This window comes from Lentinus tigrinus (assembly GCF_003813185.1).
Source record: "Lentinus tigrinus ALCF2SS1-7 unplaced genomic scaffold L226scaffold_17, whole genome shotgun sequence".
NCBI lineage: Eukaryota > Fungi > Basidiomycota > Agaricomycetes > Polyporales > Polyporaceae > Lentinus > Lentinus tigrinus.
Window position 1 is genome coordinate 323,103 of NW_027137926.1, and position 16,856 is coordinate 339,958.

Below are 16,856 nucleotides of genomic sequence, written 5' to 3' on the forward strand. Positions count from 1 at the left end.
AGCGGAGCGAGATGGTATGGGGTCATCATCACGGGGGAGGCGTCGACGTAGCGCCAGCTGATGCGTCCCATAATGCATGCGCCGTCAGTCGTGCGACGCAACCCAGTCTCTCGAGTCCAGAATCACGCCAGGGGAATCGGATGCCGTACAGTGTGCACCACACGCGCATCGCGCGTGCCTGTGACGGTGGGTGGGTGGGCGTAGCGTATATATCATGAGAGGTCGTCGCAGCAGAGCGCAGAGCATATATGAAGCGGGGGGTGGGGGGGCGAGTGGGAAGAGGGAGAACGGGAGCGAGAGCAAGAGGCCGGGTCCGCGGGCGCATACAGCGAGCGAGCAAGGTTGCTTACTCGGCTGCTGGCGTCCCAGCCGCGCCCTGCTCCTCCTTATGGTGTCTCGCGATCTTCTCCACACCCGCGCCAAGCGCAGTGAGGCGACTCCGCTCCTGTAGGGGAAAAGGCGCAGACAAGCAAGCCAGGTCAGCACTTCTTTCGCACCGTCATGGACAAAGACGCAAGCCACTCACCAGCTGCTCGTCCTCCTCGTACTCCTCCTCGTCCTCGTCCTGGCCGAACCCGCCCTCGATGTCCTTCGGGCTCTCCTCCTCGTCCGCGTCGTCGCTCGTGTTGCTCATCGCGCTCGCCCCGCTGCTGTTCACGCTCGCGCGCTCCTCGCTCTCGATCTCGACCAGCAAATGTGCACTCGCCGAGACGGGGGTGCACTCTTCCGACACCGTACTCGGTGGGGAGCTGGCTGGCGTAGCGCGCGCCGACTCGCTGCTCTCGCGGCGCTCCACGAAGGGCACGGACAGCGTGTGGTGGTGGCCATGATGATTATGCGGATGCGAGTGCGAGTGCGAGTGTGAGTGGTGATGGCGGTGGTGAGAGTGAGAGTGAGAGTGAGAATGGGGAGCAGGAATGGTGACAGCCTGAGTGATGTGCTCGGGTTTCGTAGCGTCGGGGACGAGCGGCGAGGAGGGCGCTGAGGGGGGCAACGGGACGGCAGACGGGTCCACCACGGGTGCGTGCTCCTTCTCCTGTATCGTCCTCTCGCCATCCTCTTCCTGCTCCTGCTCCTCTGCCGCAACCTTCGCCTCCGCTTCGCCCTCGCCCTCCGGCGCTGTCTCCGTCGCGCCCTCCTCTTTCGCCTTCGCCTCAGCCTCAGCCTTCTCTCGTTCTGCCTGCTCCTTCTTCTCGCGTTCGCGCTGTTCCCGTCTTCGCTTCACCCACGACAGACCGCTCCCGTCGTCCTCGTCCGTGCTCTTGCGTGCGAGACCGGCCGCATCGTCGCCGGCCTGCACGCGAGACCACATCGAGTTCTGGCCGGCAGTGTTCTTGACCGAACCCATGCCGCCATATCCCCACTCGACGAACTCAGGCTCATCCGTCCTGTAAACGCACGACAAGTCAGCATACACCATACCCCAACACCAACGCGGCAACAGACGGAGACGGGGGAGTGGGAAGGACAGATAAATAAAGGTGCGTGTCACGTACCTGACGTTCGCGAACGGGTTCGCGTTCGGTTTCCGCCGCGCGCCGTACACACGGCCGTTGAGCATCCTCTGCTGCTTCCTCCCACCGTTCGTCACCACGACCGGCTGCTGTGCCCGCGCCTTCTTCTCATCCTTGCCGGACAGCGACGTCAAGCTCTGCGTGCGACCCAGGGGCACGCCCCCGCCGCTGCCCGAGCCCCCAAAGAGCAGATGTCGCTTCTTCTTGCTGACAGGGAGCCCGACGCCGGGGCCGTTCTCAGACGTCCAGCGGTGCAAGGGCGCGCCAAAGTCAGAGTCGCGTCGGTCGCGGGTGAGGCTCGCGTCGCGGCTCACGCTGCTGTTGCGGCTGCCCGCGGAGAGGAAGGAGGAGCTGCGGCCGCGCTGGGCCTCGCCGTTGATGAGCGCGGCCTCCTCGCGCGAGAAGGTGCGGGCGAGGTGCGACTTTGTCGTCGAGGACGAGGAGCGGCTGAACAAGGGCTTGAGCATCTTGGAGAGCTTGCCGGACTTGCGCGGGGACTCGGGGGCGGAGAAGGACTGGGAGAGCGCAGGGAGTGCGGAGGGTGAGACCATGTCCCACTCCTGGCCGACATCTGATGGGACGGTGGTGGGCTGTGAGTCCTGCCCACCGGGCTCGCTGGAGTCTGTTGATGACTGGGAGTATGAGGGATCGAGGCCGGGGACATCGTGGGTGGGAAGAGAGAGGATTCTCCGGGATGCACAGGGACTGGAGGGGACGCTGGCGGGGAGAGGGCAGTTGACGGCAGCGGCTAGCGCGGAAGACATTGCGAGAATGTGGTCGCCGGTGCTGGGCCCTGCTTCGTCATCGTCGAGGAAGACGGGTGGGTAATCGGAGCCGTCCTCTTCGTCGCGACGGGGCTCTGGTAGTGGCGCGAATCGTATACGACGGACAGTACCTGAGTTGGAGCCATTGCGGGGCTTTGAGGTTGGGAGATGGGTCTTGCGGGGAGCAGGAGAGCTGTGTGAGGGCCCCGGGGATGGAGACGCGGAGGATGAGAAGTAGTCGGACACGTCGCCCGGGGCGGAGGAGGAGGAGGAAGAAAGAGATGCGTTGGATGGGACGAGAGCGGGGAGAGAGGCGGGGTGGTAGGCAGGGGAGGCGGCGGGGGAAGGGTTGATGAGGATGCCCTGCCTGGGGGCAGGGGCGTATGTGTGGAGGAGGAGAGTTGCCATGCACTTGTTGTTGTGTTGGAGGGAGGGGGCGGCGAGGGCAGGGAGAGCGAAGGGAGCGAATAGGATAAGTAGGCCAAAGAACGACGTCGCAGTCCAGATAAAAGAAGATGCAGTCACCGCCAGTGGCTCTCTCTCGCTCCCGCCCCTCCTCTGCCAAGCTTCTCTGCGCTCCCCGGGGTCCGACCTCCCCTAACACGTGCGTCCATTACGTTCACGCTGCCTTCTCCCGTCGCAGCCTTGCCCTCGTCCCCTGCCCCCCTCAGGCCTCAGCCTCCGTCGTCGGTCTCTGAGCCTGTTCTCTGCGTTCTCCTCGTCTCCTATGCTGCATCCAGCTGCGTGCGCTGCCCTCCCGCCGTCGCCAAGAAGACCCCCCTTGCGCCCCTAACGACGCTCAGTCAAGTCTCGCAACTTTCCGTTTCACCTCCATCGCCTCTGCGCGCTCCATCCCATCTCAGATTCCCAGCATCATGCATCTCCACACTCAGATCTCGCTCCTCGAGTCGACGCGTCCCTCCGGCCTTTTTCCCAGCCCCGACCTTCTCCCGCCGCTCTTCCTCTCCCAAGTACCCTCAGAGGCTCAGATCCTCTGCGCCCACAAGACAGGCCTGCGTGTCTGTATAGATCGAATGGAGGCCTGGACCCAAATGCATAGGGCGCACACGCACTGCAATTGACGATCGATCGACTGCGGGGGTGGCGCCCACCGCCGGCCGGACTGCTGCCCAGAACAGCCATCCGCCCCCCGCCCCCGAGCCCGCCTCCCGGTCTAGAGCCTCGATTTGGGCTGCATCCCTGGCCCCGTCGGTCTTGGCCTGCATCTCCACCGGACCCCGTCTCGGGTCTTGTGATCGTCCTCTACAAATGCCATTGGCTAACCTCTCTTGTCCGACTCCTCGACGCCACCCTCGCAGCGCACTCTCATAGCCTCCCTCGCGGAATGCTCTCTTCTCGCTCAGCACCTCCAAGCTCCGGCGCAGCGTCCAAGAACACTCTTGCTTGCCACTGCCTCCGCGCGCGGTTTCTGCTATGTGTGCGTTCGCAATCAAGACGCACATCTCATGATCCAAGTCTTCGAATACCCACCGCCTGTCGATGTCCCGATACACGATACACGATACACGATCCTTACTCCGATGCCCATCCCACACAGGTGCAAGCCTCATTCCGGTCCCGCGCCCGCCTCATCGCGATCGATCCTCGTGTGTGCGACCGTGCACATCCAAACTCTCACTAATCTCATCTCGCAGGCTTGGATCGTAGCAGCTGACATCGTGCGCTCATATTGCGACCGCCCATAAGTATCTCTGCAGGCACCCCCGGATAGCTCGGAAGATGCGCTGGCGGCTGTCGCACTTACGGGGTCCTATGCATCCCCTCCATCCTGTCCTTTGTCCCTCGTCAGTGTTCTCGGCCGCGTCACTGTCTTCCTTCACTCCCAGGCTTCCAGGGTACCCCCCATTCGTTATCAATCTCACTCATCGCGCTCATCGTTCGAGTTTCCATGTGCAGCACCCATCCCGCAATATTGAATGAATATACACCCAACCGCACACTCAACACATCGGCTTCGTCCCGACCTGCTGCCCGGTGTTCTTAACGCTCAGTTCCAGTCACTGTGTAGTCAACTCGCCGATACTCGCTCAGCGGAACGGTCGCACCGATTCCACGACACGCATCGCCGCCTCGTCCTCGAACCTCGCCCTCCGGAGTGCCACTGCCTGCCATCTCCAGCACGATCCTTCAGACAGGCTCCTGCCACCGCCCCCTGGTGCGTCACAGGGCCCGTCGTCGGGATCGCATAGAAGCCTGAAGCGCAGAAGTGGCAGAAGTGGCAGAAGTGCAGTTGCCAGAAGCGGCGACGCACACGCTCGCCGCTCCGTTCCCGCGAGAAAGGCGACCGCCATCCCTGATCTGAGTTCTTTACACTGTATACTGTATACTGCATGTATGTCTCCGACCGTCCTGTCCTACCCGCGCCGCTGCGTGAGCATGACTCGTTTCTCCCGATGGGCGCGTTGCCAGCCCGCCCAGAATAACTTGCATATTCAGTGGGGCTATTTTTGGGTTTGCCTCGAGAGAGGGCGAGAAAGCGAGAGAAAAAGCGAGCGAGAGGTCCCTGCAGTGGCTCGGAGCAGAGCCGACATGCCACCCTGTCAACGTTGTCATCGGGACTTACTGGCGTACGTACACAGTCCGCACGAGCCTCGAGGATGTCGATACATACGTATTACAGTAAATACCGTTCGCCGAGCGGCCGTTCGGAGATCGCGCATGGACGCACGGCTGTGGCTATGGCCCGGTTGCGCAGCAAGGGTTCAAGCTCAGGTTCTGTTCGGAGGAGCACCCATCTTCGTAGCATTGATGGCCCTCGAGAGCCTAGAGTGAACGCAGGGACCCCAGGTCCAGGAGCTGTCAGTGGTCAGTGTCACTAAGTACGGTCGATCCTCGGTCTCGTGAGCGGTGTGTGGTGTGGCACTGGTAATGTATGTAGCCGGCAAGTATACGGTATACGGTCACGGTATCATTACAGTGGACCCATACACGCCCATAGAAATGGCTCCACCAATACGTCCTCCCGCGCCCACCCCGCCTCGCTAATTGTCAGGCAATCAAAACTCTGCGCCTCAGTGCGGACGTCCCGTCCCGACTCCCGACGTCCTGTAAGTAATACTCAACCTCTTGAGTCTTCCCGGGTATGCAGCCTTACATAGATAGCCTCGCGCCGCGATGCACTGGCACTTACTTAGCTGCGGCTGTCCTCGGTCCGAGAAGGAAGCGAGCGCGAGCGCGACGTAGGGGTACGTAGACGCAAGGTAAGACGTGGCTTCCCTGCTTCCGGATCCGCCGGCGTTCTCGAGCTCGCTCTCGCTCTCGTGCTCGTGCTCGACTCGGACGTCTCGACGTTCGCTGCGCGCATGCCCGATAGGCTCAAGCTCAAGCTCAAGCTCAAGCCTGGCTACATACCTACATACATGGCACATAGCACATACTTAGTGACTGCGCACTCGCCGCTCGGATCTACTCAGCACGAGTACACAAGTCAGGTATTAAAGCACCTGCGCCTTGAATATGATCATCGCCGCAGGCCCCAGGGGACAAGCAGGGTACCCACTGCCAGGATAGGCAGCCGGCCGCTCTTCTGCCGCCAATTTCCGAGCCTCGGAGGCGGCTGGAACTTGAAGGGACTGGAGTCTCGAGAGTCGAGTCGGGCTTGCGCGAATTCGGGTGCAAATGCGAAGGTCCCTTGCCTATCATACATACTTGCGCCAGACCATGACCACCGCAAGGTGTCCGACCCCGGCCGGGTCCCGGGCTCCTTGCGCTCAGCGTTTTGCGGGGGCATTTTCGCGTTTGGAGAGGCTTCACGAAGCGAGTCTGGAGTCTGAAGACCGAGGTTCCTCGAAACTCGGCTCTGTCGTGATGATTGAGTACTACTACTATTATTATCATTATTCCTGCGCACGGGTTCTCGAGCTCACTCTTTCTCCAAGTCGCTCGTTCTCTCCTGGTGGGCCGCGTCTCGCCTGCGCGCTCCCCTCAGTCACCACGGGGTCCTCCTCCTCCTCCTCCCTCGAGTCAAGCTGCGAGCATACACGCGGCACTCCGGAGCAGCCGCAACGCCGTGTACGACTATACATGTTCGTCTTCTTGAGAGCATGATAACCGCTGAACGCCGCTCGACGCTCTCCGAATTTCGAAACGGTGCCCACACGGAGCGCGGGTCCCGAACGCGTCGCTCAATGCATACAGATCGTGAGTTCGTCTGTGCGCTCACCACGTATGTACTCATACATACGTCAGTCAGTCGTTGAACGTTGAACGTTGACACTCGGATTTGAGTTCTCGACGGGCGAAATGGACGCTGCTGCGCACTCCGGCCCTCGTCCGAAGGCTGTACTGTACATTAACAATGTACCTTCCAGAATCCAGAATCCAGCTCAAGCCTCACTCTACCTGCTGCGTAGACCACTGGCGTACTGCGGGCGGCGCACCGGGGTGCCAGCACATTCGTATCTTCCAGCACGTCGCCGTGTCCACCCCGTCTCGAGCTCCACAGCGATTTCCAGAACCTCATAGTCACCTACGACGGCGACATGACCGACCTCCGGGGCGGACTCCGCGGCCCTGCTCAGTGCTATGATGAGCTAAGTACTGCAAAGTAAGTACACATACATACTCGTGTTATCTCATCGTCGTGACGCAGTCTCCCGCTCCGACTTCCAGGCGAGGTCCGATCGGTGCTGCGCGCACGTCGATATCGATGACGAAAGTGCGTCGCTACGCGTTACATACATACGCGTTAACCATCTCGGACTCGCATGCGGCATCTCCGCCTCGTGCCCCCTCCTCGCAAAGCGCGACAAGGACGGCCGAGACGCGAGACCACCGTGACCTTGCAAGTTGCGCGTCGCGGGGTCGCGGGTCGCGGGTCACATCGGAGCGCCGTTGCTGTCCTCGCCCTTCGCGTACTGGTTCATTCGATTGCCGTACGTGGCCGCCCGACCCGCCCTCCAAGCTCCTAGCTCCAAGAGCGTGACTCCTGGCACCCCAGCGCACGCCCCGACGCACGAGGCCATATCGCGACTCGCGAGCAACGCGAGGCGCGACAGGTCGACTCGCGTCGCATGCCAGTGCCGTCTACGGTCCGAGCCTCGACGCTCGCGAGTCGCGGACAGCTTGGCAGGCCCGCGGCCGTCAAGCGACGTGTGTGCGTAACGACGGCCGACAGAGCCCTCAGCCAGGCTCTGGTACTTATGGCCGAGGACGCGGGAGAGATCTGGTTGGGTGCACCGCGCGGCGCGCTCCCGCGCCCCCCGGGGGTCGACGTCGTCAGGGACACTGCAAGTCCAGCAGGCTGAAGCACGAGGCGACTCACGACTAACGCGTCACTTTAGACTATGGAATCATGAATGAAGATTGCGCCGTGATGTCGGTGCGCACGATTCTCCGAGGACGAGCCTGAGCCTCGAGGTGGCCAGTACGGACCACGGACCACTGGCGAAGCTTGAGCTTGACCGTCGATCGAGGCTCGAGGACGACCGAGTCCAGACGCGCACGACAATGGACATGTACCGTCGCGGTCTGGGCGGGTACAGTATGAATACTGTACTTATTGTGACTTGTCAATGTCACTACGTCGACATCGAGGTGCGTGGTTCAGATGTGGGCGTATGTGGGCGTTCGTGGGACCGATGGACGTGCTGAAACTGTGACCAGTGGCTACCCATGAACGTTGGCTGATAGGTGGCGCACATGTGTTGTGCGAGTGGCTGCTGGACGAATGCGGCCTTGAAGCTTTGGAGCTTGGAGTTCCTTCCATGCAAGCCTCGATGCGACTGTTCGACATATGTGCTGAATTTGTAGGATTCCACAGCAACGTCGCCCATTAGGCGCATTACGACACGTAGCTCCGGGCCTTTCGGAAAGACGGGCGGTCTCTGCCAGCCCGTGGTTCCGCGCAAGTAAGCACATTATGCTGAAACCAGTGGCAGGGTGCACTGTTGCACTGTTGCAATACAAATGCTGAATGTGCTTTGGAATATAGTTTCAGGAACATGGCGGAGGATTGCGTGGAAGGGCGGCGTGTACGGTGTGGTCATATCCCGAACGGGATTCCACGCTCAAAACCGCGCCGACACTGGCACTCACTCTGGTAAGCAGCCATCCTTCATCGTCCAGTCAGCCTTAGACCCTCCAGATGGCGTGTGAGCCCGCAGGGACTTGACAACTTAGTGGCGGGACCGAGCTGCCACCTCCGCTCGGTCCTAGCAGTGGGCTGGGCAGTCTGAGCTACCACTGGCACTATGGCTGAATGAACCCGACCCACTCTGCTTCCACACTGCCATGTCAGACAAACATGCGCGGGATACGCATTTGTGCTTGTCGCGCAGCTCGTGTGCTGACGTTGGCCCTGGGGCTTACGACAGCAGGGCCCCCGCGCACTGCGACGCGGTCCCACGGGATTTCCGACGTTCTCGCAGCCGCATCTCGCATGCAATGGCATTGTCCCTGCGTGATGCATCTTCGGAGGGCGACCACGGTATGCGCTTCGGGACGGTGCGCGGCCGCCTATATTGGGCGGGGGACGATCGTTCCTATGTCGGCGTCAGTGAGTGCGGTTTGACTCGGGCTTAGCGCACCTTGGGAGGACTCTAAAATGTGTTCTCCGCTCGCCGCTGACCAGGATTGCTTTCCTCAGTGCGTCCGCCTTGAGCGACGCGGATTGTGGCGGGACAAGCGCATCGAGCAAGTCAGTCGTGGAACATGGGAGCCTTTACGACTGCGATCCGCGGGTCGTCTGCACTTCGGGAAAATCCTTCGCGCAAGAGTCCGCTGCCGTTACAAGGACGCAGGCTTTTCCCGCGTTTGGGCGCTGCGCGCCGGCGGGATGGAGACTTTGCTTATCTGCATCACGGGAGCAAATGCGACGGTGGGCGCATCTCCATGAAATTTCGCCTTCATCCCCTCCTAGACCAACCTTGACTCCGTGCCTCGGCCAGGACTGTAACAAAGCCTGTTAGCTTTTGGGGGGACGGCGACGAACGTGCCCCGGCACCCTACCCGAGTCTGCCGAGTCGTCATCGTGCACCTTCTGGACCGGGCTTGGCCACAGCAGGTGGATACGCGTCCTACTTATCTTCCCGCGCGTGTACGCCATGCAACGATGGCTTTGGAGCCATGTTTCAACATCAGATGTTGGTGAGAGAGCGTACCCAATTCCGCCTGATAGCGACCAGACCGTTGATTAACCATCACAAGGGGTACGCATGATGATACATGTCTGCAGCTGAGCATCGATGCTGCTGTCCGTCGCCGCGCGCACTGGACCTCTTGCACCCGCCAGGTGCTCCGGGACTCTGCGTGCGGTCTCGGCGCATCTTCGGGGCACCGCTGCGCTTCCGAAGGTGATTTTCACGAGCGAGGGTAGGATGCTAGCATGGATGTCGCTGCCTACCGGTTCTCCAGGTCCGATTTCGCCGTTCCATCGCGTTGAAACTTGAATCGTGCCTATCCCCCTGCCCCGATCCTCCAATGCGGGGAAATAACCATCTTGCTCGCCATCTCTCTCATCTCTCCAAATCGTCGCCTCGCCATTGCACGATCGATGAGAAGCCCGGGTGCGTGGAAGGCGGACGGCCAAGCTTCGCGGACGCAATCCCTTTTCTCCATGACGCGCCGCACTTTTCCCCTCCACACTCCCGGGCCACTAGTTCTCTCCCAGAAGGCACGCGCCACCGCCGCCGCCGCCGCACGAGTCGGATCGCGATGGGAAGCCGGAGGCATTGCGGCGTTCGACGCTGGGTTCCATGAAAGACACGGTGTGGCGGGGGCTCACGCAACTTATTCGGGGCTCGAGCGGCCGCGGGTCCACTGTCCAAGAGGAACGGTCGTTCATTTCCGTTGCGAAGCACTCGGAGTGCGCACCGGCCCCGAGGACAATGCCTGTCTTCTCGCTGGCTAGTGAGGTCTTACCCTAGGCTGACCGCGATGTTACCTCACTCTGCCGTCATTCCACGACATAGTTCACGTTGCGCTGGTTGAAATCGCAAGGTTTGCCAGTCGCTGACCGCCAGTTCCGAGGAATGGTCGGGCTGATGTGTTCTCTTATCTGCAGCCTCGGACATCTGCGTGGTGCATGGCCGTGATTCGCAGCACTGCAGGGCAGCGGCGACCACCGATGTCTGTGGGGGACAGGAAGCGCGACAGCTGTCGGGCGTAGGACGTTTGTCCTCATTCATCGCGACGGTCGTGTGAACAAATGCACGATGCCGGGCCGTCGGGCCATCTTTTGCCGAAGGGAAGCCCTTGGCCTGTGTGTCCGACGAACTCACAGCGTGCGCAGGAAAACCTTATGAGGTCGCTTGCCCGCCTTGTTACGGAGGGCGCCGACTCTCACTGTGGAAGTAAGTCATTTGTGGCCAACTTCCACGCGCGCCGCCGTTCTCATGTTGCTCAACTAATTCAGGTGGTTATTCTCAGCCGGACTATTTCCGGGAAGAATGATCGTCTACAGTATAAGAAGGAACGACAGATCTCGACCGGAACTTGAATAGGACGATCGTCAGGTCTTTCTAGAGGTGAGTTCGGGCATCGGTAGTATGGAAGCAAGATTTGATTGCGCCAGATCGTTTTGCCACTGCGGACCATCGCTGACTTTGTTTACTGGGTTGAGCTCGTCGTTACCTCGACCGGTTCTAAGCACGCAACACAGCGACGTTTGCATCGGACTCCGCATGTTGAGGTATGGTCTTCCGCCCAACTATGAGTTCTTTCGCGTCTCTCCCTGTATGCATAAGGACTGACACCGCCGTATCCAGATACACCTGTCACGGTACTTGGTGGTGGTTCTACTGAAAGAGTCGCCGCTCGGATTGTACGGACGTGCGGTGTCCAATCCGTACAGCTGGGTAGGTGTGCCGGCTCTGCGGCCGCTTTCGTGTAGCATTGGACGCCGCACGCAAGCATGCACCTGCCATGAGCTGGCCTCAGTGAGTTATGTCTTACGTTTTCTTTTGTGCCCCCTCCCCCCTTTCGCCGCGGTCCGTCACTGATATGTCTTGGTCGGTGCCACGTCGCGCTCTGTGGGACAAAGACCTGCATGACATGTGGTGGCGGCTGCGAGTCCCATTTACACTGTCGGGGTCCTTGGCACGGGGGCGATTTGTAGAGTATGACTATCGTTGGTCCGACAGCCGCGTGCCAAGGACTCTGGGCGTGACACTGGTCCTTCGCTAGGAGTCGATAGCCCCAGAACTGTCCCCGCATTTACGAGATCAGCGGCTTAATGAGTGCTATCCACGGATGAAGGGCGGGCTTGATGTCCTCTTGCGCGCATCGCAGACTTTGTTTCCCAACGTGAGGGGTATTTGCTACGGGTCGGCTATACAGCCCTCCCATGCGGGGTAAACACGGGACTACCGTATGTGAGCGCCGATGACCAGTATCGTCGGAGCTATATTCGAGCACGGTGGCATTGCGCCGAACCTACTGGTCCATCTGTTGGAGTCCTCTGCTCGACTCGAAGATACTGACTTGGAAGCGCTGGCGAACCGGGTTTGGACGCAATTGGCTCCTGCGAGACACTACTCCGGTCTGTTACCACGTTCATCTCCGGATAGCGCGGGCACGCTGGGCTCAAATTGCGAGGACTGCGGTATTGAATGTCTTGTGTGCATTAATGGCGCGTGCCGCACTCCAGGAGCCCGAGGATGCTTCTCATGCCAGGGCTCGAGTCCTTGATCGCGCTTCTCGACGGATCGAGCGCAGGCAAGAAGACACTCGAGCTTCTTCCCGCGCGTTTGTAGAGATCTTTCCGGTCTTGTGATGTCTCCGAGGAGACATGTGTGCAGCTGGACTCACACCAATGCAATGTTCACCCCCCATGCCCTTCTGCGTTGAGCAACGAGGTGTGCATAATCCAAGCACGCTGCACACCAGTCCAAAGCACCCTCTTAGGCGTCCTTCTATCTCTCCCCCATCGCGCAGTAGGTCCATCGTTGGTTTACTCCGCAGTTTCGACGGTGTCGCTCATACCGTCATCGTCTAGGATCATATGACGACGTTAAGCGTTCGCGTTCGACGTAATGCTCAAACGCTGCGCAGCCGACCGTTTCCATGTACATACGATCGGTAAAGCGCAGTGCCTGGTTTCATTCTCGAAGACGATCATTCGCAACTCCGTAGCCGTGTCGCCGCCGTCAGCAGGTGCGCACCCCCGATAATTGATCAACTCCGACGCGGGGGCAGCTTCTGTCAGGAAGGGTCCTCTCAATGTCATGCAATGCATGCGCCCTGCCATGACCCCGGACATCTCTTCATCAGCTGGGCGGCGGATGCGTCTGCTGTCTGCATCCCGCGGCTTCTTCTGCACTGTACGTGTAACGTCCGACCTATAGCCGAGGACATTTTGTGGCTCGTGTGACCTGTGCCACGAGTCCTATTGAACAACGGCGGTCATTCCCACAAAGGGTCCAGGGTTGAGTACCTTGGTCGAGGCATCGACGTTGTCGATTATCGCACAGGTAGAGCACGGACTAGGTGCGCTTGCAGCCCTCTACTCAAGCCAGTACAAACTTGACGCATGAGTTATCTTTGCAGCGTTTGTGCATACGTCCGCAGTCCAAAGCGTCATGGTGGCTTTGCGCGATGGTGTGCTCGACGTGACGAAGTTCCTCCGTTCCGCGGCTCGGCCATCATACATGTGGAGAGGTTCGTTCACGGAGTTCGCACGCGGGACGCCTCGGCAGACATGACAAGGCCCAGCTTGGATATCAGCTTGCCCAGTTGTTCAGAGCGGTTCTCATAGGACAGCGGGATGGTCTCAAGCAAACTGTATACTGGAGCATTCTGGAAATATAGGAAGCCTGACCCCCAATGTCTCTTCCGAGTGAGTCCCTTCGCTGTTGTCGCATTGTCCGAGTTGGTGAATCAACCGTCGTCTACTCGCCTTGCTTCAGCAACCACCGGAGCCCATCCCGAGCGTCATGATCTATCTTGACCGCGGCCCCGATGTGCGGGAACGTATAGTGGAAGCCGTGCAAGCAGCCCTTGTACCTGTCGTATCGACATCGTCAACCTGGAACGGCTCTCAAAGTTCACGGAATGACTGGGACTTACTGGATCAGCTTCGCGGGTACGCCCGCCTCGCGCAAGACCTTCTCGTACAGTATCCCGTCGTCGCGGACCGGGTCGAACTCCTGGACCTGGATGAACGCCGGTGGGAGCCCCGCATGAGAACTTGCCCGGATGGGGGACACGCGTACGTCGGAAGGTGTGGCGCCATATGCACCTGAATATACAAACGTACAAGCGGTCGCGGACGACTCCCTCAGCGAATGCGCGCGAAGCTACCAGAGGGGAAAACCCACGGAAAAAGTGCTCCACCAGCCCCTTGTTCATCAGGGGCGTGTCCGTGTACTCGTCGAACGAACGGATTTCTGCCTTGTACTTCTCCGGGTGCGCCCCAGGGTAGGCGATGGCGGGCTCGCGGAGGTACTGTCCGGTGAGCTGCCGCCCTGCGAAGAAAGGGTCGTCGCGCGCCCTGATCGCAAGCGCGGCGGACGCGTTTGCGCCGCCGGAGTCGCCGCCCACAAGGAAGCCCTTCTTGAGGTCGATCTTGAGCTCAGCGGTGTTCTCGACGACCTATGAGGAGACGTCAGGAATGCATAGTACTCACGCAACTGAGAATAACTGCCTACCCATTTGAGTGCGGTGTAGCAGTCCTCGATCGGCGTGGGGAAGGGGAACTCCGGGGCAAGCCTGGATGTGAAGCGGGTTTAGGCCTGTCCGCGGGAGATCGTGACACTGTCGAGTAAGAGCACGAGTACCAACCTGTAGTCCACATTCACTATAGCGAGCTTCAGATCTACCGCTATCGTCCGCAGATGGTTGTCATCCATGTTGAGGTCGCCGATCACGTATCCTGTGGATCCACGGTGAGCGTCCGCCATCCTCGAGATTGTGGGGGCCACTGGCAGTCGCTCACCTCCTCCGTGGTACCAAACCAGGACCGGGAACGTTTCTCCCTCACCAGATGGCCTGACATACCGGACTATTATTTCCCCACTCGGGTCTTCTACGGAGATCCGCTTGTCAATCACAGTGTATAGAGACGCTGCCATCGGAGGCACCGTCAGCAAGCTTGTTTTACACCGCCATACGCATAAACCACTCACGGTCAGGTAGTCGCTTCTTGTAATACTCGACCATAGGCGCAAGCGCAAACTGCGACGACAACTGTCGCGCGAACTCCCATTCAGAGACTCCGGGAGGCGGCGGAGGCGGCGCCTGGGTGAAGGCTGGGTTGGCGGCAAGAGCTGCAGCGAGCTCCGGATCGAGGTCGTAGCCCATGGTTTGGACTCGCGTTGTTGGGGGATCCTCGGGTCCTGCAGTAATGAGTTTTGTAGCTGGCGACATATACGGTATGCTACTAGCGGCGAGCCTGTCGACGCAAGTGTGCGGCATGATCGCAGCATTAGTAAGTGTACAGCTTACGAGATCCAAACATCGTTTTCTTCCCATGTACCACACCTGGAATCACAACCCCGGTCCCCGGGTGTCGTCCAAATGATGGCGTTGCCCACGCTGGTGGAAGTTCGCCATGCTCAGACATTCGCTTACTACTTTGAGCAGATGCAGAATCATTAAAGCGTGGCCGCATGAGCCCGCTCTGAGGTCATATGCCATACTGGACTACTCACAGGCTGTCTTGCTCTTACCCAGAATCGGACGTGAGCGGTGAAAAGCACCCGGCCCATCCGTCTGTTGAGCAGGAAGAATTGTGATTGGTGCTGCAACGATATCGATACAGGTCGGCGATTGACCCTGGCGGTGGGGTAACAGCATTTTACATTGGACAGTCAGGCCTGAAGAACAAAATCAGGCTTGCGTATTCGTAGCAATAGTCTATCGAGGCTGATGCGCACGTACATACTTAACATCAGAGGTCGTATGTTCCGGACCGTACGTAAGCAGACATGTATGGTTATTGCATGACCTGATATGGAACTTTGCCAAACGCTCTCGCAACATACCCTACACGGCCGTAGTAAGTGAAAGTGCACAAAAAGCAGCATATAAAATTTAGAGAATAAGTGAGAGAAAAGCGTACATCGATCCGGTCCGCTATGTCTAGGCTCGAATGCGCAGTCGCGAAGCATGTTGCGCTGTGTGTCGAGATCCGGGTGACCCGTCTTCAATCGCGAACTGTAGTGCTGTACAGCGTCGCATGATGTGTATGGGTAAGCGAGTATGCCTTGCAGAGGTCCAAAGCGTCGAGGAAGAGGTTGGAAGCGAGCAGAGCATCTACGATGGGACGAGCGATCAAGATATGGGTAGGAAGGAATGATGGACGTCGTAGAGCATAGGCAGCTTACTATCACACTGAGCAAAGGAGACGACCTGACAGATGGGAGGCAAGTAGTGGTTGTAGACGTAACTGCCTTCGTCCCGCGGGGGTATGCCCCTTATGAGTGTTGAAGAGATCGAGGGCTCGGGACGTTCAAGAAGCATAGTAGTGGCGTGTTCCGAAAATCGTGGCATACACACCTGGAAAGCGGAGAAAGTGAGCACCGGGAGCGCATATATAGTAGTCAGCTCACAACATACCCGCACCTCGCGAGGGCAGTGTAGCCCGTTAGGACACCAGAGACTTCATGGCGAGGATGAGTTCCGGTGGTGGCAAGCCGGACCGCATTTTGGCAAGCGTCACGTCGATTCCTCGGTGCCGACCGCGTCGGTAGTGGCTCCAATCCGGGAAAAGCTCCTTCCACGTCCATGAACCATTGTCGTGCATGAAGCGACCAGGGATGGCAATGGCGAGAGGGTCGTGCTCGACAATGCGTAGCGGAAAATTTTCGTTGATGCTGCACACAGCGAGGCGGACGGCGTCTTGGAAGATGATGTGCCGCGGGGGAGCCACGATCACGGCGCCGCGGAGCAACGTAGGGTCAGAGCGCATCTGGGGTAAGTACGTGATTTGTGTCATATGGACGCCTATGACACTGATAAGGATGGGGAGAAGGCCGGTATAAAGGGGGTTCCTCGCAAACTGCTCGTCCATAGCGGCACGTACGGGTGCGCAACATTCCCAGTCGCGCCTGTGACCAGGAGTTTGGGAAAGATGCTCCTCGAGAGAGATTAGACACCGTCCTCGTAGCTGAAACATACGGGATGGGTTGCGCGTCGGTGGCAGATTTTTGGAGACCCTCGGCTCCAGGGAGAAGCCGACCATCTTCTGTGGGTTCCGAGAGGCTTCGATGCCGCCGGCTTCGGCGACTACGACATCAGCGCACGTTTGCAGAGCCGATTTGTGCGCGTTGAACCACCGTCCAAGGGCTTTGGTGAATGCCGATACGCTCTCGAACCCGATTTCCTGCAGCTGTTGGTTCCGGCCCGGCTTCGGGTTCGCGTCGTTGCGACAAAACAATCTGGGAAGGGCGCGTTGTCGACGACTTAAGGAGGCAGAGATAGCATATAGCTTACCTGTGCATCTCCCATTTCTCCTTCTGACACGCTTTGCTGCAGTAAAGAACACTATGACAACCTGCACACTTCTGCAGCCGGATCTCCTCATCCTGCGTCCGTCCGCATCCATGGCAGCGTCGTAATGATGTGGGTGAGGAAGAAGAATTTGGAGGCTCTGTCGACGTATTCTCGGAAGACATGTTCG

At 59.3% G+C, this 16,856-nt stretch overlaps 6 protein-coding genes across 6 annotated transcripts; 2 read left to right on the forward strand and 4 right to left on the reverse strand.

The window, feature by feature from the left end:
* Positions 1-346: 346 nt before the first annotated feature.
* On the reverse strand, positions 347-2,686 carry L226DRAFT_546485 (uncharacterized protein; the record flags this gene model as incomplete). The annotated part of the gene is made up of 3 exons (XM_067682428.1): positions 347-445; positions 527-1,388; positions 1,497-2,686. The coding sequence occupies 3 exons, from the start codon at positions 2,684-2,686 to the stop codon at positions 347-349; spliced, it is 2,151 nt and encodes a 716-aa protein (XP_067534123.1).
* Positions 2,687-6,541: 3,855 nt separating this feature from the next.
* On the forward strand, positions 6,542-8,498 carry L226DRAFT_524002 (uncharacterized protein; the record flags this gene model as incomplete). Its single annotated transcript, XM_067678856.1, has 8 exons — positions 6,542-6,598; positions 6,652-6,845; positions 6,911-6,956; positions 7,088-7,392; positions 7,603-7,834; positions 8,061-8,148; positions 8,232-8,391; positions 8,420-8,498. The coding sequence occupies 8 exons, from the start codon at positions 6,542-6,544 to the stop codon at positions 8,496-8,498; spliced, it is 1,161 nt and encodes a 386-aa protein (XP_067534124.1).
* L226DRAFT_536236 (uncharacterized protein) lies at positions 8,460-8,976 on the forward strand. Its single transcript, XM_067681075.1, has 2 exons — positions 8,460-8,755; positions 8,827-8,976. Exons 1-2 carry the CDS (start codon positions 8,544-8,546, stop codon positions 8,840-8,842), a joined length of 228 nt encoding a protein of 75 aa, XP_067534125.1. The 5' UTR covers positions 8,460-8,543; the 3' UTR covers positions 8,843-8,976.
* Positions 8,977-10,664: 1,688 nt separating this feature from the next.
* Positions 10,665-11,677, reverse strand: L226DRAFT_102293 (uncharacterized protein). The gene is made up of 2 exons (XM_067672065.1): positions 10,851-11,677; positions 10,665-10,758 (listed from the first exon to the last, which is right to left on the reverse strand). Exons 1-2 carry the CDS (start codon positions 11,450-11,452, stop codon positions 10,749-10,751), a joined length of 612 nt encoding a protein of 203 aa, XP_067534126.1. The 5' UTR covers positions 11,453-11,677; the 3' UTR covers positions 10,665-10,748.
* Positions 11,678-12,918: 1,241 nt separating this feature from the next.
* L226DRAFT_536239 (uncharacterized protein) lies at positions 12,919-14,612 on the reverse strand. Its single transcript, XM_067681076.1, has 7 exons — positions 14,362-14,612; positions 14,172-14,300; positions 14,018-14,108; positions 13,885-13,945; positions 13,555-13,828; positions 13,304-13,475; positions 12,919-13,240 (listed from the first exon to the last, which is right to left on the reverse strand). The coding sequence occupies exons 1-7, from the start codon at positions 14,534-14,536 to the stop codon at positions 13,126-13,128; spliced, it is 1,017 nt and encodes a 338-aa protein (XP_067534127.1). The 5' UTR covers positions 14,537-14,612; the 3' UTR covers positions 12,919-13,125.
* A 1,209-nt stretch (positions 14,613-15,821) lies between these two features.
* Positions 15,822-16,851, reverse strand: L226DRAFT_572222 (uncharacterized protein; the record flags this gene model as incomplete). The annotated part of the gene is made up of 2 exons (XM_067684651.1): positions 15,822-16,614; positions 16,670-16,851. The coding sequence occupies 2 exons, from the start codon at positions 16,849-16,851 to the stop codon at positions 15,822-15,824; spliced, it is 975 nt and encodes a 324-aa protein (XP_067534128.1).
* Between the last annotated feature and the right edge of the window lie 5 nt (positions 16,852-16,856).

Coding starts and splice junctions, on each gene's coding strand:
- L226DRAFT_536239 (XM_067681076.1), bottom strand. CDS start 14,536: ATGGGCTACGACCTCGATCCGGAGCTCGCTGCAGCTCTTGCCGCCAAC. Junction 14,109..14,171: donor GGTTTGGTACCACGGAGGAG/GTGAGCGACTGC, acceptor GTGGATCCACAG/GATACGTGATCGGCGACCTC. Junction 13,829..13,884: donor GCTACACCGCACTCAAATGG/GTAGGCAGTTAT, acceptor GTCTCCTCATAG/GTCGTCGAGAACACCGCTGA.
- L226DRAFT_102293 (XM_067672065.1), bottom strand. CDS start 11,452: ATGCGGGGACAGTTCTGGGGCTATCGACTCCTAGCGAAGGACCAGTGT.
- L226DRAFT_536236 (XM_067681075.1), top strand. CDS start 8,544: ATGCGCGGGATACGCATTTGTGCTTGTCGCGCAGCTCGTGTGCTGACG.